The 25,975-nt window shown below is 50.9% G+C and overlaps 1 protein-coding gene across 3 annotated transcripts in view; it reads left to right on the top strand.

Annotated features, from left to right (window-relative positions):
• Positions 1-25,975, top strand: part of DEK (DEK proto-oncogene) — a 344,099-nt gene that overhangs the window by 54,238 nt on the left and 263,886 nt on the right. For all 3 annotated transcript variants that reach the window (XM_078687983.1, XM_078687984.1, XM_078687985.1), the window contains exons 2-3: positions 4,322-4,525; positions 5,325-5,423. In XM_078687983.1, coding sequence (XP_078544109.1) covers positions 4,324-4,525; positions 5,325-5,423 — 301 coding nt within the window. In that variant the 5' untranslated portion in view covers positions 4,322-4,323. The remainder of the gene's footprint in view (positions 1-4,321; positions 4,526-5,324; positions 5,424-25,975) is intronic.

Raw genomic sequence — 25,975 nt, 5'->3', positions numbered from 1 at the left:
TATTGTGTTTGCATACCTGATTTCTTCCTTGCAAAGTAATTACATGAAAGCCTTCATGTCTAGCAAAGTATATTTTTATGCCTGTTGGTTCTAAAAATAAAACTATATCTTTGGATATAACCACCATTGGCCTGGAGTTCAGTCTTTGAGTGTGTGAAACCTTTTGCTGACTGTGTACAACAAATGCTTTGCACTGCCCTCTGGTTCTGCCTTACTGCTTGACCAATCTACTACTTTGGAGAGTAAGGTCAGTTCTGACTTTAACCTCTGTTGTACCTCTGGGGTCAGTGGACTCTATACACACTGTACTTCCTTATTGTCCAGAGTATATAGAGCCACTTTCTCACACAGGTTTAAGTAGTTACTTTTCTTCCATTTAAAACACAGGCCAGGCCTAGTTAGGAACAAAAACTTGTATCATTGGGTTCTGTGGGAGAAATAGTCTTAACTTGTTTACAAGTAAACAACCTGAGAGTGGACTTTGAGGAACCTTAGCCCTAACCCCCAAAAGCCATAATTAGGCACTCCAATTGCTCCACCAGCGGCACTGGGACAGCAGAGTGCAGGGGTTTAATGTTGGCGAAGGGGGCCTTTGGTCAGAAGCTGCTTGCGAGCAGGCCACTAGTGTGGGAGCACAGCTCCTGGGTTTAGAATCAGCACTGCCGGGGCCAAGAATCTGCACAAGAGCTGCACCATCAGCGGCAGCCACATAGAGTGCCAAGGAGACATCGGAAGCCCTGGGATTTGCAATGGAGATCTCCGTTCAAAGAAAAGGCTGCAGGCTCGGGCAGGGGGCTTCCTGGAGGCGACCACCGGCTGGAGATGTGATTTGCGTTCTTGGGGAAGCCTGGGCACAGTCTGTTAGGCCACCCAAGGCCATATGGTGTCAGGTGCAGGGATATCTTCAGAGCCTTACGAGCCCCTCTCACGGGTGTGGGGACATTCAGGTGGAGGATGTAAGCATCTCCTTGGAGCTTGAGGTATGCCAAGGATCACAAGTTTCTAAGTCTGGATCGCTGGGGAGACCTAGTGGTGTTGGGCCACTCAGGCCATGGGCGCCCCGTTTGTGAGTGGTGCAGAACCGTGGAGCCGCCTGGATCCGGGTTCTGTATTTGAAGTCTTTGCTGAGCAAATCTGGTGCTCACGGGAGACAGTCGTTCAGGTGAGTGCAGGGCATGTCCTCTGGGGGGCTGCTGGCTGCAGGATATGCCAGGGTTGCTTCTGTAGTCTGGTTGGAGTCTGGACAGGCTGGTAGGGCCATAGCAGTTGGTGTCTTCTTCTCCCTGGGTCAGCACTACTCTTTGCCTCAGACCAGAGGAAGAAAGAAGGACCAAAGTTCAGGGTCGCTCCTGAACTACATTTAGGGATGTTTACAGGGGTGTGCAGATCAGGACCAATGGGTCCCTTCCTTGGTGTGGTTACACCCCCCCCCCCTCCTAATATGCCACCCTCACTAATTGGCCGGGTCCCCTCATTTTCAAGATGGAGAGGACTGAGATTGGTGCTTCACCTTGCCTCCCACACCTGAGGTGGGGTTAACAAAGGTGGGCACACCTCTCCTAACTCTGTTTTCCCACCTTCCCCCCCCCGCTCAAAGTGGAGGCCAGAACCTGTGGGAGCCAGTTGCTGGGGCAGCAAAAGGCAGGGACAGCTTACAAAGGTGACTGACCTTTGAAGCTTTTCTTTTTGTAGACCCAGCCCATCCTGGGGGAGGAGGCATGACACCTCTGGCCAAGATGGGCTTTGCTTCTGGACCCAGGGGTTCAGGACCCACACCAGGGCTAGTTGTTTTTCATGGGTCATCTCTAAGATGCCCTCTGAGTGCATGTTACAATAAATACCACAATGGCATCAGTGTGGGTTTAATGTGCTGTTAAGTTTGCTACCAGACTTACCAGGTTTCACTGAAGCCATTATGGGGCTGTGAAGTTCGAAACGACCAACTCCCAAATCATATACTCTTTATGGCTTTACTACACTCACAATGTCTTAGAATGGACTTAAGACACTGTAGGGGTACAGTGCTCATGCAACTGTATTCTCACATGGTGGCTTGTGCACCCTGATAGAGGGCTGACTTACCTAGGCCCTAATCAGTGGGTTGTAGGCATGGTCGACATGGCACACATCCATGTGTGCTCTTCACTTTTCTCTGCACCAAAACATGCAGCCTCCAATGGCAGTGTGTGGGTATTAGGGTGCAGGGCCCCTAAGGGTGGCACAATAGGTGCTTCTTCCCTTAGCGGCCTTCCCCAGTCACAGTGCCCTTGATACCCCGGGTACCGTTTACAAGGTGCTTACCTGTGGCCAGAGATGTGCCAATTATGGCTAAAAAGGTATAGTTTTGTGAAAGAAGACGTGCCCTGGGATCCTGGTTGGCAGGGACCCAGGGCACATCAAGTCAAAATCCATCAGATGTCAGGCAAAAAGTGTGGGGTAGTCATGCAAAAAGTCACTTTCCTACATTGTCTAGGCAGCGCTTGCGCGGTCTCTTCGTGACATGCTGGATATGGGCATACAGCTCTGTCAATCTTTTTAATTGGCTCCTGTCACTGTCCTTTGTAAATGGTGGCTTTTCATTGGTCAATAGGCTTAGTAGTCCTTCCTTGGTACTGCCTTTTCTCTTCTTGTAACCTCCAATGAGCCTTGGAGCACAGTTTATTTAAATGCCTTGCTCCTGCCTGCTGTTGAAAGCAGGACACGCTTTCCCGCAACGTTTTATTATTTTCTCCACTACGCCCCCCCACCCCCTGCCGAGATGCCTACGGGTAATCGAGCGCTATATAAGAACGCTTAATAATAATAATAATAATAATAATAATAGTAATGTATTTCTTTACTTTTGATGGCAATCACGGCACCCGCGTTTTAGCTTGAGATGTTTAAAGCTAAAGGGTGGGTGCCATCATTGTAACAAAAGTACACAAATGGAAAAGGCACCATTTCTTACATTTAAGAGGCGCAGTTACTGTCAGCCTTGCTTCTCGTAAGCAACAACTATAACTACAAAGTGTGTGTTTACACACCACTTGCTTGTGTTCAAAACGCATAAATAAGAGTCGTTGTCATTTACAATTCCAATAGCTCTAACTCCGCAAATGCAAGACCTATTGCATTGAAAATGCTTGTTTATTAATGGGGAGGGTGTTGCATGTTTATGTATTAATTACTGTAGGTATGTCTTAACCCCTTGCATGCAGACGGCCCCCGGCCATCATGCATCACTGTGGGCGTGTGCTGATGACGGCTGGGGGCAGTCATGATCCCGCCCACTCTTCAAAACGGCCGCACAGCGTGAAAATTCGCGCTGCATGCAAGGGGTTAAAGTATAAAATTCTTTCTTTAGTTTCCTTTTATTGGTACATACACTGCTTATGTTCCGTGAGCCATTGTATTAATAGTATACAAATTCTACTGTTGGCACTGTGCTGGAAAAAAACTGCTTACTTCGGTCACTGCTGTATTTGTTTTTTAAAATGAGCCTTGGTTGGGTATCTTTAAGGCGATATAACCTGTACTCTAATTCTATCCATTTGCAAGGACTCTTGCTCTAGAAATTAATGTAAGTTACTTGCCATGGTAGGTTAGCAGCATGTGTTGTAGATTCACATGGTGTGTACTCCGCTGCCATCTCTTACTGGATTTAGAAAATATTGCAACTTCAAAACATTTAATTGTTCTTTCTCAGTTGACCGTATCCTCTCAGTCCCCTCCTCTCTTTAATCTGATTTAAATGACCTCTCAGTTCATGGGCTCTTATCCAACTTAAGCTTCACGTGGTGACCACAAAGTTTTAAAGGCACAGGAAACTTTTGGTGGGTGCTGCTGTTTAAATGTATGGTTAATAAGTTTTTCTTAAACCATTCCAAGTGCATCAGACTTGGTGTCTAGAATACTTCCTCACAAGGACTATTTTTCTATTCCTCAGATTCCAAAGTTTTTCATAGACCTTGTTACTTTGTGCCTCTAGGGTAGCCCCCAAGGCAATAGTGTAGGACTAAGGGAGTGCTTCTTTCCAATATATCATTTTTTGTAATTAGTGGGCGTATGTCAACTTCGAGTTGGTTTAGTAAGGGGTTGCTTTAAGTGGGAGGATTTTGCATGATGTGTGAAATTAATTTACCATACTTACCTAAATGAGCGGTTTTGCATTGCTACTCCTGTCGGTAGACTATCCCCTTTCGGATTAATCCCCTGGAGTGATCGCTCTTAAATCTCTTGTCCTCAGAAAAGACCTGAGTATTCATGAGTTTAAATTCCAGGCGAATGTCTAGATAGTTCTGGCTAAAACTAACTTTGGAAAAAAAAATTCTATCTTTAGTTATGGCTACCACACTTGCAGCAGAAGGCGTTGTAGATGAGGTAGAATCTGAAGTGAAGGGGACACCAGAGGATGAAGGCAGTGAGGAGGAGCAGGAGTTGGAGCTAAAAAATGATTCGTCAGATGAAGAGGAGTCCAAGCACAAAGCTGATTCAGAAGAGGAGGAAAGCAATGAAGAGGGTTTCGATGAGGAAAAAGAAAAAGGTAAGTGAGGTCCAAGCCCCCAACCCTATTTTTCCTAAAACACGCTTTATGCTTAATCAGCTCTTTTTGTAAGAGAACATCCTATAACAAAGAGCAAAAAGTAGTCTTCTGGGGATGTATAAAACATAGTAAATGGTTAGTTAGCGGATGCACAGATATTAACAAGTTGGTGTAATTTTAAACTTGTCAATGACTACCACAAGATGACCCTGATGTAGAATTTCAGGACCAAAGGTGTGTAAGTGTTTAACATGTTAGCAGCCCTGTTTGACAAAGTTTCAGGCTTAATGATACGGCTTACCCCTTTCCGTTTGTTGATGCATAATATGCAAGTCACATCCTAGCATGCTTTTACTTTCTCACTTCTGTATTTAGGATGCTTACTTTTCGCAATTCAATAGCTTCATTTTTATGTAATGGAATTAAAGCTTAAAAAGCACTCTGCCCTTTGATAGTGCCCTGGCGAAGACTAGCTATCACATAACTCAGGGTCTCAGAGTTTCTGTTTTTGTTATATTCCCTGTGAGCTTGCATACAACTGTGTGACCTCTTACCCGTTCCTCTTGCATGGAGTCTTATTTCAGAAACTGAATGCCATTAGGTACTTTGTACTGTAGGTAGTTTTATGTCCTTAACTGGACTGAAAGTAAGTACACAATGATGCAGAACTTCAAGCTTTTTGCCCTTGTTGGTCTAAAAGCTGTAGGTGCTACACTGTGGGGTGACTTATAGGCTTGGATCCATTTATTTTATTGCACTGTATTCTACATGATGACTTCTGTTTTTATTTATTTTCCAGAAAAGAGCCTAATTGTTGAAGGGAAGAGGGAGAAGAAAAAGGTAGAACGTTTGAGTTTGGAAATGCCTGTTCAGAAAAAAGAAGAGGAGATGGGCGAAGGCAAGTTTCAATAGCGTTGTCTATTGGCCCCTAATACGACTTTATCTGATAAATTAGGCTTTTTAATTCAGAGGTCCTAGGTTTCCATCCAAGTGCACCGCCCAGCAGTCTGCAATGTTTACATTTTGAAAAAAACGTATAATTGAGTTTCAGGCATGTGCATTGTGGATCTGTTTGTTATAGGAAATCATTGTCTGTATAGACCAATGGGGATAGAAATGTGAGCGCACAGTTTGAGCAACTCTGACATACCATCCAGTTCTCTTCCAGGGGATCCTCATCAATAGTCATAAGCACTGAATATTCCCGCCCATGTGCGGGACCCCGGAAACAATATAAAACTATATGTAAAAAACACATATATCTAACTCCACATATATATATGTATGTACATATTTTATTTTTCTCAAACCAATGCAGCCACAAAAAAGGCTAACACAATGTTAAACCTTGTACATGTACTGCAATTATAAAGGAAACCAAGAACACATTAAATCAAATATCCTTTGAATTTTGTGTTTTAATGAGTAAAACCACTCATAACTCCTGAAAATTGCTCATAAGACATTGTTAGCCTCAGGCTGCATTGAAAAGCAATAACATAGAAAATGAAAGCATCTTCAACCAAAAAACTGGCCCTGTGCCTTTAAGGCAGCCATGAACCCAGGCTTCCCATCATGCGTCAGGGGTGACAGTTAGGTCAGTTGTTCTTTCCGGCTCCTTCTGTCAGGAGCCTGGTTAACAGCTCCCACCTTTTTTTGACTTTCACTCGACGGTTTTTTACCTTGGAGAGATAGTTATACCTTTTTTGGGCTAAAAAAAGGTTGATTTTTTTTGTCAAATGCCTAAGGCTCTTTTTGACACCTGCCCTGCCTGTGGGCATAAGAAGGCTTGGTCTGATACACATCCTGTGTGTATTCGCTGTCTACCTGACTCTCATGAGGTAGCATCTTGTGTCCACTGCCAGTCCTTGTCATCCAGAACTATCAAGGACAGAGAAAGCAGCAGGATTTATGGACTTTCTGAGAGAGGTAGGTCTCCAAAGAGACTTATGAAGCGGTCGATGTCGAAGAAAGTTCCGACCTGCTCTCCTTCGGGATCGGCGTCGAGGTCTCCAACGACGAAGAAGGTAAAGTCTTCAGGGTCGAAAGTCAAGACTCCGCTGCCGTCAACCGGGCGATGTGCAGCGTCGAGTGCAACATCTAGGTCTCCGTTGAAGCAGCGCGGCTCAACGTCGAGACTTCCGTAGTCGAAGGCTCAGGTAGAGTTTTCGACGTTGAAGCCTCCGCCGTCGCCTAGTCATGGGCGCTCGGCGTCGAGGCAGCCTCCGTCGTTGTCTGGTTATAGACGCTCGACGTCGAGGCATTCTCCGTCGTCGCCAGATCATCCGCGATCGGCGTCGAGGCATCCCCCGTCGTCGCCAGGTCATCGGCCATTGACGTCGAGGAAGAGATCGACCTCGAAGCATCCTTCGTCGTCGCCAGGTCATCGGCGTTCGACGTTGAGAGATTCTCCGTCGACCCATCGACATTCGACGTCGAGGCATTCATCGTCGTCAAAGGACCATGGTAGTTCGACGTCGAAGCTTCCTCCGTCGGCATCCCACCATCGACGCTCGACGTCGAGGCATTCACAAACGTCGGCAGGGCACTCGCCGTCGAAAGTTGAGCAAAGTTCGATGTTGGAGAAGCCTGTATGGACTTCACCTCCTCGGAGATCGACGTCGAGACATGGAACTCCAGTGGTCCAACCTCAGACAGTGACACAGCAGTCTATAAGGTCGTCTGGGTCTGCCTCAGCTGCAGAGGATGACCAGGGCTCGCAAGTGAGTGACAGTCACGCTGCCAAGCGGAAGAAGTCTCCGGAACAGAGGGACTCGCGGTCGCTCCAGGTCTGCGGCTGGCTCAGGTTCGGACTCTGGCCCGGATGTGATTATTTATCAGTCGGGCAGCGAGGAATCCAGCTATTCGCAAAGGGATGCAACGCCTCCATCACACTCTCCAGTGAAGGATTTAACGCATAAATCGCCTACTGTCAGACTTTCACCGAGATGGTGCAAGCCACTGCATCACTGGGCTCCGGCCAAGGAGACAGCGTATCGATTGCAGCAACCGCTCTCTAGGCCTAGAAAACTGTCACGCTCTCCGGTGAGGCAAAGAGAAAGATCACGTTCTCCAGTTCGCCGGCAGGAAAGATCACGCTCCCCAGTTCGCCAGAGAGAAAGATCACGCTCCCCAGTTCGCCAGAGGGAAAGATCACGTTCCCCAGTTCGCCAGAGAGAAAGATCACATCAGAAGGAAAGATCGCGCTCTCCAGTTCGCCAGAGGGAAAGATCGCGCTCCCCAGTTCGTCAAAGGGAACGATCGCGCTCCAGGGTGCGAACCGGCAGGTGTAGATCACGCTCAAGAAGCACAAAGAGAGATCAAAGAACTCCTACTTCTTCCTCGACCTGCTCTCACAGAGACTACTCTCCTACCCTGACAGATTCTCCTTCAACGAGGGTATCTCCAATAGATGATATCTTCACTTTTCAGGACGTTCTGGGTAGGGGAGCTCTTAAGCTGGGAATTGCCTTAAAAGCTCCGCAGGTCAAGACCTCGATAATATTTGAAACATTACAAAATAGGTCTGCACCCAAACCTCTTCTGCCTTTGGTGCCGGGGATTATAGTGCCAGTCATGGATGTCTTTTTAACCCCAGCAACGGTCAAAGCGGCTCCGGCAAGGATTCTTAAAGTACTAAATCTCCAGAGGATGATCTGCTATTCCTCCAAGCTGATCCTCCCCCGGACTCTGTGATTATTGCGGCGGCGAGGAAGTCCAATGCAGTTGCCTCATCCTCCACTGTTCCTCCGGATAAGGACAGTAAGATGCAAGACTCGTGGGGAAGGCGGGTCTGCAATAAATCAGCGTCTTTCCTCAAGGTTTCCAATGCGGAAGCCCTCTTGGGGCGTTATGACCGCTCCCTGTGGGATTCTCTGCAACGTTTTGTGGAGAAACTTCCAGTAGTGGATCGTAAGGACTTTGAGGAAATCATCCTGGAAGGCAGTCAAGTCTCCAACCAGGTGATAAGCGCCGCAGCAGATGGAGCTAACCTAGCAGCTCATGGGTATGCTCATGGGGTAACAGCACGAAGGTCATCATGGTTGCGACTAACGGCTTTAAAACCAGAAGCCCAAGCACGTATATTGAACTTACCTTTTTCAGGTGCTTCATTGTTTGGCACAAGCGCAGACGAGGTAATGCAGCGCATGAAGGCAGAACTGGAAACTCTCAAGGCGGTGGGTCTTGAGAAGGAGTTCAAGAAGGAATTTCGCTCCTTCAACAAGGGCTCTACAAAGCAGCGGGTTCAAACTCCGAACTGGCAGAAGAGCCAAGATCAGCAGGGGCAGCAAAAGTCCCAGTATAAAGGCAAGCGTAATTACAAGGGAAATAATCAGCGCCAAGGCAACACCGGCAAGGCTCAAGCCAAGCAATGAGTCGTCTCTTCCCCAGTGCTGTGATCCACTCCAGTGGGGGGGAAGCCTGTCAAAGCATTTGAAAGAGTGGCAAAGCATCACAAAAGACAGATGGGTGTTGTCTACGCTTCAGAATGGGTACTGTCTTCGTTTCAGTCTGCCTTCACCAGTTCCCCCAATGTCTACATCACATCATCACCTGCTGCAAAAATAAGTCACCACTCTGCTCAAAGTCAGCTATCGAGAGAGTTCCGGTCTCTCAGAGGGGGAAAAGGAGTGTACTCCCGTTATTTTCTGGTCAAGAAAAAAGGCAGAATACAGACCCATCCTGGACTTGCGAACGCTAAATCTGCATGTCAAAAAAGAAAGATTCCGCATGTTGGCGCTTCACCAAATATATCCACATCTCAGGAAGGGAGATTGGATGTGTTCGCTGGACCTTCAAGATGCTTATTTCCATGTCCCAATACATCCCAGTCACCGAAGATTTCTTCGGTTCAGGGTGGGGACCTCTCACTATCAGTTCAAAGTCCTGCCGTTTGGGTTGAAGTCGGCCCCTCGGGTGTTCACGAAGTGTGTTGCAGTGGTAGCAGCTGCACTACGTCGCAGAGGGGTCTTCGTGTATCCATACTTGGACGATTGGCTGGTGAAAGGTTCTTCCCCAGTCAGCGTAAGAAATCAGTTCCAAACTTGTATACAGCTCTGCCAGAGACTACGGCTACATGTCAACTTCGGAAAATCAGTCATTCAGCCCACCCAGAGGATTCACTTCCTTGGAGCTCTGCTAGACTCCGAAGCAGGAAAAGTGTTTCCTTCGGAGGAGAGACAATCATCAATCGCCCAGAAATGTCAGCTGATTCTTCGCGGCAATACTCAGAAAGTGCGCAGGATTGCCTCCCTGCTAGGGTCGATGGTGTAGGAGAGTAGGGTCTGCAATCCTATGATCACCCAGATTTTTGCTTTTTGCTTCACTGGTTTACGACTTTCCCTGGCTGTGGGCCTGCTAATCAGACCCACAGCCTAGCTGTTCTCTCTACTCCAAATTGTACCCAGGTACTGAATTGGCACTGGGCCCTCAAGTCCCTGTACCCAGGGCTGAGGTGCACCCAGAAGTCTCCCAGGGGCTGCAGCATGTATTATGCCACCCCTGGGCTGACTAACTAAATCAGACACAACTGGCTGCTTGACAGCTGGGGCAGAGTGGTGTACTCACCCTCTGCTGTAGATATAGTATTCCTATATCTAAACCTAAATGGACACACAGATCTCCTATCAGTCACTCCTATGGCAGGCCTTAACAATCCTGAAGGCAGAGTGCTTGGAATCGTGTGAAATGGTGCTCTGGCATGAGCTGAGCCTGTCTGCGGCTTTCGGGATCTATCCCATAGCCGTTTCCATGATATCGCATACCATATACTCTTAAGTGCATTATAATCCTCGCGGTTATATGCCAACTCTGGTATCGGTTTATCAAAACATGTCGAGTAAGGTGTCATACGAATTGGAATACTAACCCCTCGCCAATTCTGGCGACGGGGTTAGCATTCCACCCTTCTAGAGGGACACGACATGTATGTAACCTATAACCCCGGTTAAAGTCCAACAGAGCCTTAGCTCTACAAAATGGATGCTGCCACTGCGACACAAGTCTGCCCTCCTGCTGCTGGGAGTCCTCCCAGCCCAGGAGGCAAGGACAAAGGGTTTCCTGCCAGGGGCGGTGCCAGCACCGTCCCAGACAGGATTTTGTGTATTCTAGGTAGGCAGGGCTTTAGGGGAAGGTGACTGCAAGTGGCACCCCGGTGCTCACTGTGCATAGGCCGGCTGGAACCAGTTCCAGGGGCACTCCAGCCCCTGGCCTGGGGAAAGCCCACCAAAGGAGAGGGGTGTAACCACCCCCCTCCTAGTCCCACCCATAGGGCAGGACTTAGTCGCGTGCCAGCCCCTTTTTGCAGGATAAAGGTAGGACCTGGCCCCCTTCCAAATCAGATCATCTTTGAATCCTGAAACTACTTTCCACGAAAGGAACTCAAGACTCTTCCCAAGATTCTCCCTTGTGACTAAGGAGTAGTCACCCTGCAGCAGCAGGCACCAACCAAGCATCGCGGTTTGTTGCCAGTCTCTCCTTCGGATCAAGACTGCTCCAGCACGACGAGAACCGGCTTCCCTGGCACCTCTGACCTCAACCTACATCATCAGCCCAGCTGTGATCCGTGGGTGTGAAGAGACCTCGAGGGACCGGCCATCTTCAGAACTGCACGACGCTTGTCCAGCACGACCACCGAGTGACCCTCGACCGAGTGCTTTGGGGTAAGAGAAGCCCCAACCCTGAGCAGCACCAGCACCGAAGTTCAGCCCCCCTGCATTCACGAGATCGGCGTGGGGCCCTTCTGCTTTTTGCTGCTCACCGCGTTGTCCAGGTCGCTTGCCTGTTGGCTAGTGGCCCCCTCAAGACGCTCCACGACAACTACTGCTGGTCTGGTTGCTCCAGACTAGCCCTTGCTCCCCCTCCAAAAGGGGAGCACCCTGGACCCTCCTGGTCCACTCAAGACGCCATTTTAGGTCCACCGCGTGGGCCTTGCATTTGCCAAGACTTGTTGCCCAATCCTGGGTCCAGCGACGTCGACAGCAAGTACCTTCGTGGGACAGCTCGCACCTCCATCCTGGTCGCCGACAACGCCTCCTGGTCCGAGAGACTGCAGAGCCCAGCAGCGCCCACTCACCTGGCTGAGGTGACTTCGTCCGGTGCCATCCTGGTGCCCACTCAAATCACTGGCTAGTGATTCAGAACTTGGTCCCCTCTGCTTACAGGTTTCTTCTTCCCTGATCCAGGCTTGGATCACCACGAACTCCTTCACTGGTCGCCTGCCAGCAACTTCTTTCTTCAGGCTCCTGGATCTTCAATCAATCAATCAGAACATTTGTATAGCGCGCTACTCACCCGGAGGGTCTCAAGGCGCCTGGGGGGGGGGGGTCCGCTACTGCTCCAACAGCCAGGTCTTGAGCTGCTTCCTGAAGGCTAGGTGGTCCTGGGTTAGGCGGAGGTGGGTCGGGAGGGAGTTCCATGTCTTGGCGGCCAGGTAGGAGAAGGCCCTTCCTCCTGTGGTGGCTCTTCGGATGCGGGGGACGGCGGCGAGGGCGTGGCTGGTCGATCGAAGCTGGCGCGTGGGAGCGTAGAAGTTGAGGCGGCTGTTGAGGTATCCTGGTCCTTGGTTGTGTAGGGCTTTGTGTGCGTGGGTGAGGAGCCGGAAGGTGATTCTCTTGTTGACCGGGAGCCAGTGCAGGTCTCTCAGGTGTCCGGAGATGTGGCTGCGGCGGGGGATGTCCAGGATGAGTCGTGCTGAGGTGTTCTGGATCCGCTGGAGTCTCTTCTGGAGTTTGGCGGTGGTGCCGGCGTAGAGGGAGTTGCCGTAGTCCAGCCGGCTGGTGACGAGGGCCTGGGTGACCGTCTTCCTGGTTTCGGTGGGGATCCATCGGAAGATCTTACGTAGCATGCGCAGGATGTTGAAGCATGACGAGGAGACGGCGTTGACTTGTCTGGTCATGGAGAGGGAGGAGTCCAGGATGAAGCCCAGGTTGCGTGCGTGGTCAGTTGGTTTGGGTGCGCTGCCCAGGGCGGGGGGCCACCAGGAGTCGTCCCAGGCGGAGGGTGAGGATCCCAGGATGAGGACTTCCGTCTTGTCCGAGTTCAGTTTCAGGCGGCTGTTCGACATCCATTTGGCTACGTCTGTCATCCCTTCGTGCAGGTTGGCTCTGGCGGTGGCGGGGTCGTTGGTGAGGGAGAGGATCAGCTGGGTGTCGTCTGCGTAGGAGATGATGTTCAGGTTGTGCTGGCGTGCGATGGCTGCAAGGGGGCTCATGTAGACGTTGAAGAGAGTTGGGCTGAGCGAGGAGCCTTGCGGGACGCCGCAGATGACTTCGGTGGCTTCCGATCTGAATGGGGGGAGGCGGACTCTGGGTCCTTCCGGCGAGGAAGGAGGTGATCCACTCCACTGCCTTCTCCTGGATTCCGACGTTGCTGAGGCGCTGTACTAGGGTGCGGTGGCAGACAGTGTCGAAGGCCGCGGGTGCGGTGGCAGACAGTGTCGAAGGCCGCGGAGAGGTCCAGGAGGATGAGGGCCGCTGTTTCTCCGTTGTCGAGCACGGCTAGGATGTCATCTGTAGCTGCGATCAGGGCGGTCTCGGTGCTGTGGTTGGCCCGGAAGCCAGACTGCGAGAGGTCGAGGGAGCCGTTCGTCTCGAGGAAGGCGGCCAGTTGCTTGTTGACGGTCTTCTCGATGACTTTGGCTGGAAACGGGAGCAGCGAGATGGGGCGGTAGATCTTGAGGTCGGTAGGGTCTGCTGATGGTTTCTTGAGTAGAGCGCTGAGTTCGGCGTGCTTCTAGCTCTCCGGGAAGGTGGCGGTGTCGAAGGAGGTGTTGATGATGTCCCGCAGGTGGGGTGCGATGACAGCGTCGGCCTTGTTGAAGACGTGGTGAGGGCAGGGGTCTGTTGGAGATCCGGAGTGGATGGAGTTCATCGTGCGGATGGTGTCTTCGGTGCTGATCGGGGTCCAGGCGCGGTGGGGGGCGGTGGTTCGGTCGTGGCGTGCGTTGGTTGAGTGCTGAAGCTGTTGTGTATGTCCGTGATCTTGTTGTGGAAGTAGGAGGCGAGGGAGTTGCAGAGGTCTTGCGCAGGGGTGATGTCGTTGTTTCCGGCGTTGGGGTTGGAGAGCTCTTTCACGATGTTGAAGAGTTCCTTGCAGTTGTGTGCGTTGTTGTCCAGTCGTTCCTTGAATGCGGTTTTCTTGGTGGCGCGGATCAGCTGGTGGTGTTTTCGGGTGGCGAGCTTGAGGGCAGTCATGTTGTCCGGTGTTGGGTCTCTGCGCCAGGTTTTCTCGAGTGCTCTGCAGTTCTTCTTGGAGCTCTTGAGTTCGTCGTTAAACCATGGGGCTTTCTTGCTGCCGGGTCTGCTCGGCTGGGTCTTCAGAGGGGCGAGGTCGTCTGCGCAGTCGCTGATCCATTTCGTGAGGCTGGTGGCCGCTTGGCTGGGGTTCGTTGTGCTGGTGGGAGGGTTCTTGCTCAGGGAAGTAGTGAGCTGGTCTGCAGTGATCTTGTTCCAGCATCTGCGGGGAGCCTGTTGCTGGTGATGGTGGAGCGTGGTCCTTCTGTAGCTGAAGTGGACGCAGCTGTGGTCGGTCCATTGGAGTCCCGTGGCGTGGCTGAAGGCGATGTCCTTGCTGGAAGAGAAGATCGGGTCGAGAGTGTGTCCGGCGTAGTGGGTGGGGGTGGTCACCAGTTGCTTGAGTCCGAGGTTGTCCAGCAGGGTGGTGGTGTTGCGGTCGTTGTTCTCCAGGTGGAAGTTGAGGTCTCCGAGGAGGATGTAGTCGGTTGAGGGTAGGGCGAGCGGGCTGACGAAGTCGGCGATGTCCTCGCTGAATTGTGCGCGTTGTCCCGGGGGTCTGTAGATGAGGGTGCCTCTGAGGGTGGTCTTGGGGTTGACGTGGATCTGGAAGTGCAGGTGTACGGCGGGTGCAAGGTTGTCGTCAGTGTTGGTCGTGATGCGGATGGAGTTCCTGTGGATGATGGCGATGCCTCCTCCTGTCTGGTTGACGCGGTCCCTCCGGATGATCTTGTAGCCGTCCGGGATGGCGATGGCGATGTCGGGCGCTGAGGAGGCGTTCATCCAGGTTTCCGTGAGGAAGGCGACGTCTGTGGTGTCGAGCAGGTTCCAAAGCTCGACGGCGTGTCTGTGGACGGAGCGGGTGTTGAGCAGGATGCACTTCAGGTGGGTGCTGCTGGAGTTCGGCTTGGTGGGTGCTGGTGTAGCGTGGGTCCGGTTGCAGGTGAACTTGCAGGAGTGGCAGCTGAAGGGTCCGTGGGTGCGTCTCGGTGTGGCTCTGTAGCAGCGCGGGGTTCGGCCGGTGTTGAGAGCGTTGAGTTCGGTGGAGTCGTAGGGTCGTCTGGTCGGCTTCCGGCGGTGGGGGCCAGGGGTCCTGGCACTGGGCGCGGGCCAGGCGCGGACGGGCGCAGACGGGCTTACCTTTGGCGCACCTTCGGCGCTCAATCGGTGCTCCCGCTGCGCGCGTCCGCTGCGCGGTCGCTCAGGGGGCGTCATAAGAAGGGGGACGGGAGGGCGGGTCTGCTGGGCTGGGCGAGCGTCCGGGCCAATGGGCCGGTGGTGGGCGGGGCCGCAGGGGCCAGCGGCGGGGAGAAGTGGCGAGCGGCCGGCTCAGCTGTGGCTGGGCTGCTCGGGGGTGCTGGGGGGGCGGCGGTGGCGGCAGGCAGGCGGCAGGCAGGCAGGAGGCTGGCAAGGAGGCTGGCTAGCAGGGCAGCAGGCGAGTGAGGGGGGTGACCCGGCCTCAACGAGGGTTTCCGACGCAACTTCAACCCTATGCAGCCGCAGCCCCTGGGCTAGGTAACCTGAGTACTCCGGTGCTCCAGCATAGTCCAACACCCTAAGTGTTCGGATCCACTCCCGTTTTCAACCCACCTAGTCGGGTTCGCCCGAGAACAGTAACTTTTGCAACTGCTAGCCTCCATAGACTTTTTCCCGCCTTACGCGTGAGAGTTCCCACTCTGCACACGACGTCCCTAGGTCTCCTGCTAGTAATCTAAAGGTTCAGTAGTCCAGTCCTAGCGATTCTAAAGCCTATGAGAATAGTACTTACCTGCTAGTAATTTCGCATTCCACTTCTTGTGTATATGGTTTTTCGTGCCCCTAGGGCATCTGTGTAAATTGTGCGACTTAAAGTATTTTCTTAAGAGTTTTGTTGTGTGCTTAGCTCCCTGACTCATATAAATATCTGTTTATTTTCATAACAACTTGTGTGGTGTCCTTTCACTTGGTGTTCAAGGGGTAATGTGATGGTAAAACAGCTGGCTTAACACGCCCTCTAGAGTCTTAGCCTTAGACTGCTCGTATCCATGCTACTAGGATAGCTGGTCTATAAGGTTGACTTACAACCAATCATCAATAAGGGTTGTTTGGACTGATACATAGTGATCACTAGAATAGTGAGCACTGCATATCAGGCCAACTTCTCACAGATGGCGTCTTGCATCTTCCTGGTTCCGAATGCCAGACTCCGCATGCGTCCTCTTCAGCAGGATCTAGAGGACAAGTGGGATCAGCAATCAGATCGCTGGGACGATCACATCACTATCTCAGACGCAGCTCGAGCGTCTATTCCGTGGTGGACAAAAGCTCAGAATATGCAGGTGGGAGTCCTGTTCCATCAACCTCCTCCTGCACAAACGCTGATCACGGACGCCTCCCTTCTGGACTGGGGGGCGCACATGGGTCCCCTGCAGGTTCAAGGTCAGTGGTCACACAAGGAAAGCACTTACCATATCAACATGCTGGAGCTGAGAGCAGTACACCTAGCTCTCAAAGCGTTCCTCCCTTCAATCCAAGAGTCATCGGTGCTAGTACAGACTGACCACACCACCACGATGTACTAGTTGAACAAGCAGGGGGGGGACGCGCTCTCGGACGTTGTCATTGGAAGCGCAGAGGATCTGGCATAGGCTTCTGGCTCGAGGGCTATCTGTCACGGCGGTTCATCTTCCAGGAGAACAAAACGTGAGGGCAGATGCTCTAAGCCGTCATTTCGACGACAAAGAAGACTGGGTTCTTCACGACTAAGTGGTGGAGGAACTTTTTCAATCCTGGGGTCGTCCCTCCATAGACTTGTTCGCGGACGACAAAAATGCCGAAGCTTCTCCTCCAGGTTCCACCGGCCAGGCTCGAGGGGGAATGCTCTTTTGATAGACAGGTCAAACGAATTTGTGTACGCCTTTCCACCTCTCCCGTTGATTCCGAAGGTGGTGAGCAAGCTAACGCACTCGTGCACAACAATGATTCTGATTGCTCGCGTTTGGCCGAGGCAATGGTGGTACACAGACCTGCTTCATCTGTCAGTGACACCTCACAAGAGGCTGCCATGCAGGCCGTACCTGTTGTCCAAGATGGACGGGAGGATCTTCCATCCCAACCTTCCGTCACTGAGCTTGGCAGCATGGCTCCTGAGGTCATCCAATACGGCCATCTAGGATTGCCAGAGGACTGCATGTTCATTCTGAAAGAGGCATGGCGTCCTTCCACCAGACATTCATATGCATGCAAGTATAGGAGATTTTATATGTGGTGTATACAGAATAGTCCTGATCCGATCAAATGTCAAGAAGAAGCAGTTCTTCCTTATTTGTTGTATTTGGCTAAAGCAGGTTTGAAGTTTAATTCCATCAAGGTGCACCTAGCGGCCATAACGGCTTATAGGCGGTCATCTTCTCAAACCTCTTTTTTTTCAGCTAGCATCTGTCAACTGCAAGGGTTAAAAAAAGTATACCCTCCAGTGCGTCCTTCTCCACCCTGGGAGTTGAACTTGGTGCTATCAAAGTTAATGGGTCCTCCCTTTGAACCCATTCACAAAGCTACTTTACAACATCTTTCATGGAAAGCGGCTTTTTTGGTGGCTATCCCGTCAGCTCGCAGAGTGAGCGAGATCCAAGCCCTCTGTGCATCAGAACCCTATACGGTGTTCCATTTGAATAGGGTGGTGCTACGGACGCATCCATCTTTTCTGCCTAAAGTGGTGTCAGATTTTCATGTAAATCAGATCATTTCTCTGCCCACTTTTTTTTCCTAACCCCTCTACTCCAGCTGAGAGGGCTCTGCATTCTTTAGACCTGAAAAGGGTTTTAAAATTCTATCTTGACAGGTCTAAAGTGACTCGTCATTCTGATCATCTTTTCGTTAACTATGGATCGATCAGGACAGGCCATGCTGTCTCGAAGCGTTCCATTTCCAGATGGATCGTTTCATGTATTAAACTTGCTTACCAGCTAGCGCAAAAACCCCTGGGGTTTTCTCCCAAGGCGCATTCCACCAGGGGAAGAGCTGCGACTGCGGCTTTTCTCAATAATGTGCCCATGTCTGAGATCTGTAAGGCGGCGACCTGGCGGTCCGTCCATACATTTACCAGACATTATTGTCTTGATTCTGACACGAGAGCAGATACCCAAGTAGGCAAAGCCTCCTTGCGGAATCTGTTTAGCAGCCAGTCTGGGCTGTGATGTTGGGTCTTTTAAGGTAGAAGATGTACTTCTCATTTACCTGCAGGTGGTTGTTGGGCTTGCTATTCTATTCAGTGCTTATGACTATTGATGAGGATCCCCTGGAAGAGAAGGATAAGTTACCCACCGCCTCCCCAGGTAAATGAGAGCTGTACGTTTTCATATGTGTATTTAGCCCTGACATCGGGGTTATGCAAAGAACTGACCTAACTGTCTGAGGCATGATGGGAAGCCTGGGTTCATGGCTGCCTTAAAGGCACAGTGCCAGTTTTTTGGTTGAAAATGCTTTCATTTTCTATGTTATTGCTCTTCAATGCAGCCTGAGGCTATCAATGTCTTTTTATGGGCCATTTTTCAGGAGTTGAGTGGTTTTACTCATTAAAACACAAAATTCAAAGAATATTTGATTTAATGTGTTCTTTGTTTTCTTTATAATTGCAGTACATGTACAAGGTTTTACATTGTGTTAGCGTTTTTTTGGGGCTGCATTGGTATGAGAAAAATATATGTACATACATATATGTGGAGTTAGATATGTTTTTTACATATATATTTTTATATTGTTTCCGGGGTCCCGCACATGGGCGGGAATATTCAGTGCTTATGACTTTGAGGATACCCCTGGAAGAGAACTAGGATTACAGGTAAGTAACTTATCCTAAGTGGCAATGAATGGATGGATGCAAAGATGATTCTAGCCCCCAGTGCCCCCTCACACCCTTCTTCCTTCTACAGGCAGATTTTTGTAACTTTACCTCGACTGATGACAAGGTTTTAAGATTACAACTCCTCTACAGTGTAGGAGAGTAGGGTCTGCTTCCTATGATCACCCCCACTTTTAGCTTTTGCTTCACTGGTTTTCGACTTAGATGTGGCTGTGGGCCTGCTAATCAGACTCACAGCCCAGATGCACCCTCTCTAAATTCACACCGTGTACTCTAGGTACATCCACAATTGGGAATTGGTTCACCTTATCAGCCCCTGTGGAAGTGTACCCTAGGTACTCGGGGCATAGGTGTAACCAAGGGCTACCAGGGACTGCAGCATGTATTATGCCACCCCTGGCTGGCCACTCAAACTGACACAACTGGCTGATCACTCAGCTGGGGCAAGGTTGTGTAATCCCCCCTTGCTTAGGTATAGTATTCCTATATCTACCCTTGTATATAGAGACACAGTAACCTATAAGTCACTCCTATGGCAGGCCTTAGCAATCCTGGAGGCAGAGTGCTTGGTCATGTGTGAGATGGTGCTCTAGCATGAGCCGAGCCTGTCTGCAGCTTGCGGAACCATGTCCTTATAGCTGTTCTATGATATCACCATACCATATACTCTTAAGTGCATTATAATCCTCGCGGTTGAATGCTAACTTTGGTTTGGCTTTATCTAAACATGTTGTGTAAGGTGTCATAAGCTTTGGAATACTACCCCCTCGCCAATTCTGGCGACGCGGGTAGCATTCCACCCTTCTAGAGGGAGAAGACCTGTTAGTTCTGACTATCCCGGTTAAAGTTAGCCAGAGCCCCAGCGTCACAAAATGGACGCTGCTGCCGCCACAGACACAAGTCTGACCTCCTGCTGCTGGGAGTCCTTCCAGTCACGGAGGTTTGGACAATAGGTTTCCTGCCTAGAGAGGTGCGAGCACCACCCCAGACAGGACTTTGTGTATTGGGACAGGGAGGGCTGAATAGAATGAGACACTGCCTGAGGCACACTAGGTGCGTCATGCATACCCCAGTTCAAACCGGTTGCTGGGGCACTCCAGCCCCAGCTCTGGCGTGAAACTGTACTAGGAAAGGGGGTGTAACCACCCCCCTTCCTGGTCCCACCCATAGGAGGGACCTAGGATCTAATCCAGCCCCTTTTAGCTGTATAAAGGTAGGAGCTGTGTCCCTAGACTTTAGATTTGATCCTGAACTGAAACGAGAACGAAACTCTGGACCTTCGACATTCTGCTGAAGACTGAAGAATCTCCCTTGTGGCCAAGGAGTGACCACCCTGGGCAACCAGGCACCATCCAGCAAATCAACGGCTTGCTTTGTCAGCGTTCCCGCCGGGACCCGAGCACAGAGCCTGACAAGACCCAGACTTTCAGACCACTCTGACCCTCTTAACGTCTGCAGCATAGCTGAGATCCGTGGAGGCGCCGAGACACGTGGGACCGGCCATCTTGAAAAGTCCACGACTTGCTAACTGTGCAGCTCCTGAGGTATCCTCTAAGCTGTGCACTGGGGATTGAGAAGCCCCGAATCCGAGCTCCACCTGCACCGAAGATCAGCCCTCCACACTCCATGAGTTCTGCGTGGGGCTCTTCTGCTTGTGTTCTGCTCGACGCGTTGTCCGGTTGCTGGCCCGTTGGCTAGTAGCCTCTGTGACGACAATCCTTTTGAATCACCTCGCTGGTCTGGTTGCTCCAGAATGGCTCTTGCCTCCCTACAAAGGTGAGGCACCTCAGACCCTCCTGGTGTGCACCAGAAGCCTTTTGTGTATCCTGCCTGGGTTGCCTTTGCTTTGGCTTGTTGTCTCCAATCCTGAAGTTGACCCCTCCATCTGCGAGAACCTTCGTGGGACAGCTCCTCTCCAGCACCTGGTCGTCCTCGACGCCTCGCCTCCTGGTCCGCGTGGCTGCAAAGACAAGCTTCACGACAGCACCTGATTGCTCCTCGACAACGTCTGGTTCCACCCGGTCACTGGCTAGTGACCTAGACTCTGTCCCCTCTGCTTTCAGGTCTTCTTCATCTTCGATCCCTGGATCTACCCGGACATCTTCCTTCTGGTCGCCTGCAGCATCTTTCTTCACAGGCTTCATAGACTTAAACGGCGAAACCTGACACGTCTTCACACCTATGCACCTGCTTCCTGTGGGTGAGGTAACGCGAGTACTTCGGTGCTCCTAAGGGTATTGGCTATCCAAGTGTCTAGGTTTTTAGTTGTTTCCTTCTAGCTAGACCGGAAGTGTCCTAAATCTTCATTTACTTACCTTCTAAGTTCCCATTGACTTTCTATTTACTCTCGCATGAGGGTACTGACACTGCACGTGCTGCCTGTGGGCCTCCTACTCCTAACCGAAGGTTCAGATAGTGTAGCCCCAGCGATTCTCTAGGCCCTAGGCCTTTCCTTTTCACGAGTCGTGGTTCTTATACCACTTACTTAGTATATGGTTTTACGCACCCCTAGGGCCTAACTGTAAATTGTGCTATTTAAAGTATTTCTAAGAGTAACTAGTTATGTGCTTTGGCCTCTGATCTCATAAAGAGTTCAGAGGAGTGTGTGAACGCAAGAGATGGACAACACACCGTTCAAATTCTGCCGTAACTGCCACCACAAATATGCGCAGAAGGACCAACACCCAGTCTGCAACCTCTGCCTACCGGTCGACCACGAGAGCAGGGACTGCAACGCCTGCTCCGCCTTTACGCCGAAGACCCTTCGAGTGAGAGACAGGCAAAAAAGGGCTAACTTCAACATGCAGGGCAATGGCCAACCACCGTCCCTTCGAGACCTGGGACTCTCGACTGACGAGGAAGATTACGTCGCCAAAGACAACGACGGCTACTCGGTCGTAGAGACCGATAATAAGACTCCTGAAAAGGTAGGAGACTCGACGCCCCAGAAAGCCCCGAAAGACACTCGATAGTCTGTCAAGACTTTCGAAAAAAGGAGGGCAAGACCTCGAAAGCGCGGATGCCGAAGGTTTCGGCGTCCGCAGCGACATCCAGGCCCAGCGGATCCTCAGAAGGACTCCCAGGCGCCGAAAGGCGGCGACTAGACAAGGTTGTCGAAGCGTCCTCAAAGGAACGCTCGACGCCGAAGAGCACCTCTGCGTTGATGAAGGACCCGAAACCCTTCTCGGTGCAGAAACGCATCTCGTCGCCAGCTTACCAGAGGAAGAGAATGGCAGAACCACTCGACGCCGAACAGGCTGCCGAGATGGAAAGAAAGAAGACTCGAGGCAGAGATGGAGAACATCCTGCAACGAAAGAAAGAATTCGACGAAAGGATGAAAGCCTATGTAATCCCGTCGAAGCCAAAGCCACCGATGGTCGAGTTAGTAGAGTACGAAGAAAACTACGACGTCGAAGGACTGTCGGAAATACAGGAGGATCTGGAATGTCGGGAAGAGGAAAGCCCCTACTACGAGAAGGAGGCAGATGACGACCAGAGGACAATCCAGGGCTCGGCATACTCAGACACAGGACCAGGAGTGGCAGGACCTCGACACAGAGTCCAGAAGAGGGAGTGGACACACATCCTGCAAGGCCGTTTCCGCCCGACATTGGGTTATACAATGAAGTCATCAAGAACGCATCAACCGCTTTCAGGGTAAAACTCGGAGGAACAGCCGAAGGCGGATTTCCTCTTGGAAACACTGCTCCCAATACAAACTAGGAGCCAGTACCTGCCAATGCTCTAAAGCATCAAAGGACAGGGGAGAGAGGCCTTCAAAGAGCCTGCAACTAGCAAACCCGTCACACCCAGGACGGAGAAAAAGTATAAACACTCCTCCAAGGAACATCCAGGGCTCCATCATTGCGGCAACAGCGAGGAAAAGGGCTAATGTCCCAACAACTTCAGGGCCACCTCCAGACAAGGAGAGCAGAAGGATGGGACCTGACTGGGAGAAAGATCGAGAGGAATGCCACAACGCACTGGCGCATGGCTAATTCCAATGCCCTGCTGAACAGGCACCAATACCAGATCTTGGACAAACTGGGCCAGTTAGTCAAGCACCTCCCACAAGAATACCAGCAAAGAGCTTCGCACCTGGTGGAGGAGGGGAAGAATGTGACAAATTCTTGCCTAAAAAACGCATTGGATGGAGCAGACACACGTCCAGCAGACTTATGATGCTGGGCATCACGGAAAGGAGACCAGCCTGGCTCAGAATCTCTGGTTTCAAACCAGAGGTGCAACACAGGTGCAACACCACATCCTGAACACCCCGTTCAACGGAGAGTCACTGTTCGTAGCACCAGTGGACGAAAAGCTCACCCAGCTGAAAAAAAGACACCGCAAGATCCATGGGGGCATTGCAATTCAGAGGAACAAAAAGGGGGGCCCTGTCACGAATACCAAGGGGGAGAGGGGGAAACCAGTCAGGAACGTCGCACCAGGCATTCCACCAGGGCGACACCCAGCCGCAACTAGGTCAGCAAAAGCCCCACTGACAATACCAACAAAGGGGCCAGTCCTTTCGCGGGAGGGCGAATGGAAGTGGAAACAATAGAAGGGGTGGACAGCAACCCACCTCCAAGTGACTCTGCCACACTACACGTGCACACCCTTTCAAAAACTCCCAGGGTGGAGCACAGCTACAACCAGAGAGTGGCTCGGCCTAAACATCCAAGAGCACGTAACACCGGTGGGAGGAAGACTGAACCTTTTCTTCCAGGAGTGGAAGAAAATAACCACAGACAAATGGATTCTCAACACCATAGCACAGCTACAACCAGGAGGAGTGGCTCGGCCTAAACATCCAAGAGCACGTAACACCGGTGGGAGGAAGACTGAACCTTTTCTTCCAGGAGTGGAAGAAAATAACCACAGACAAATGGATTCTCAACACCATAGCACAGCTACAACCAGGAGGAGTGGCTCGGCCTAAACATCCAAGAGCACGTAACACCGGTGGGAGGAAGACTGAACCTTTTCTTCCAGGAGTGGAAGAAAATAACCACAGACAAATGGATTCTCAACACCATACAGTACGGATACTGCATAGAGTTGGAAAGAACACCACCAAACAAAAGACCAAAAAGAGTGCTTGCAAAGAAGGAACTAGAACTACTTCAAAAGGAAGCAGAGGAACTCCTGCAGAAAGAGGCTATCGAGCCTGTGCCTCCCATAGAAAGGAACAAGGGAGTGTACTCTACGTACTTCCTGGTACCGAAGGTGGACAAAACAATGAGACCCATCCTAGATCTAAGGTTCCTCAACAAATACATAAAAACACAAAAATTCAAGATGACATCCCTGCAAGAGGTACTTCCTCTGATACAAGGCGGGGACTTCATGGTCACCATAGACCTCAAAGATGCCTACCTGCACATCCCAATGAACAGGTGGCACAAACATCTGCTAAGATTTGTCATCCACAAGGATCAATACCAGTTCACGGCCATGGCGTTCGGACTGAAATCAGCACCAAGGGTCTTCACAAAGTGCCTCGCTGCAGTCGCAGCACACTTAAGAAGGGAAGGGATCCACGTATACCCTTACCTGGACGACTGGCTAATAAAGGCAAGGTCATACAAGACATGCAAACGGCACGCACAGCGAGTGACAGACACACTGATGGCCCTGGGATTCTCCATCCACTAGGGAAAATCCTCAATGAAACCAGAACAAATAAAAATCTTCCTGGGTGCGCAGATCAACATAGTACAGGGAAAGCTGTTCCCCAGTGAAAAGAGAACGCTGGCGCTGCTGAAGGAGATGCGCCTCTACTAGAAGGGACGAGCTCTGACGGTGAGGACGGCGAGCAAGATGATGGGCATAATGGCCTCATGCATACTTCTAGTGCCAAATGTACGGCTCCACATGAGACCATTCCAGGAATGGCTACAGGACCAATGGTCACAAGCTACAGGTTGTTAGGAAGATCTAGTGGTTGTAACGCACGCAGTGCACAAGGAGATATCATGGTGGAACAAAGAACATAACATAAGGGAAGCCTCTAACACCACCATCACCTCAGACTCATCCCAGAAGGGATGGGGAGCACACATGAAAGAGTGAGGGCTCTGTGGACACCAGTGGATGCGGTCAAACACATCAACTACCTGGAACTAAAGACCGTTTTCCTCGCAATAAAGGCCTTCCAGGCGAAGCTGTACAACCAAACAGTGTTGATTCAGACAGACAACACAACAGCGATGTTCTACATCAACAAGCAGGGAGGAACACAATCAGCCCTTCTGTTGTAACTAGTGCAGGAAATGTGGAGATGGGCCATCCCACTCAAAATAGACCTGCTGGCCATACATCTGCCAGGGAAGGACAACGTGGAAGCAGACTGGCTCAGCAGACAGACATCGGCATCCCACGAATGGGAGCTCAATGCGCAGGCAACAAAGAGGCTGTTCGGCAGGTGGGGAACACCATCAATAGACCTGTTTGCGACACGCCAAAATGCAAAATGCCAACACTTCGCATCCAGGGGAAGGGTCCCTAGGGAATGCCCTATGGATGAGCTGGTCGAAGACATTTGCTTACGCTTTTCTGCCGATTCCCCTGATACACAAGGTACTCAGCAAGTGCAGAACAAGCAACATGACCCGGATACTGGGCGCACCCCAGTGGGCCAGGCAGACCTGGTATTCGCAGAAAATGGAGATGACACTGAGTGCACCGCACAGATTCGGGAGAAGGAAAGATCTACTCTCCATGCAAAACGGAGAGGTATTGCATCCAGAGCCGGAGAGCCTAAGCCTGGCTCCTGAAGAGTTTGCACACCTGAAGTTACCTGAGAGCACCCTGAGGGTACTTCGAGAGGCAAGAAGACCCAGCACGCGAAGGTGCTATGTGGCTAAACGGAAGAGGTTCACACTATGGTGCAGAAGGGGAAAACTGTTTGCAGCCATTATCCCGCATTTTGTATCCCGCGGACTTTCAGGCCGCATACCATTTTCCCGCAAGGTCATTGACCTGGCATACCATTATCCCGCATTTCTTCAAAACGAATGTGCATTTATCACGCATGCCTTTACAACCAATTACGTTGTAAAGGCATGCATGGTAAATGCATTTGCGTTGTGAAAACCACGATGATGAGGTAAGTGGGTTTGGGTTAATTTTTTCGTCGTGCTGGATTAGTGATTGTGTAGTGTTGTTAGTGTAGTGTAGAGTTGTGGTGGTTGTTTAGTGTAGGGTCGTGCTGGGGGAAGTGTTATAGGGTTTAGGGTAGTGTTTGCGTAGTGTAGGGTCATGCTGGGGGTTAGTGCGTTAGGGTTTAGGGTAGTGTTGTAGTGTAGGGTCATGCTGGGGGTAGTGTTTTAGGGTTTAGGGTAGTGTTGTAGTGTTTGTGTAGGGTCATGCTGGGG

The sequence above is a fragment of the Lissotriton helveticus genome, chromosome 4_1 (genome assembly GCF_964261635.1).
Source record: "Lissotriton helveticus chromosome 4_1, aLisHel1.1, whole genome shotgun sequence".
NCBI lineage: Eukaryota > Metazoa > Chordata > Amphibia > Caudata > Salamandridae > Lissotriton > Lissotriton helveticus.
This window is presented reverse-complemented; position numbering and strand designations above follow the sequence as displayed.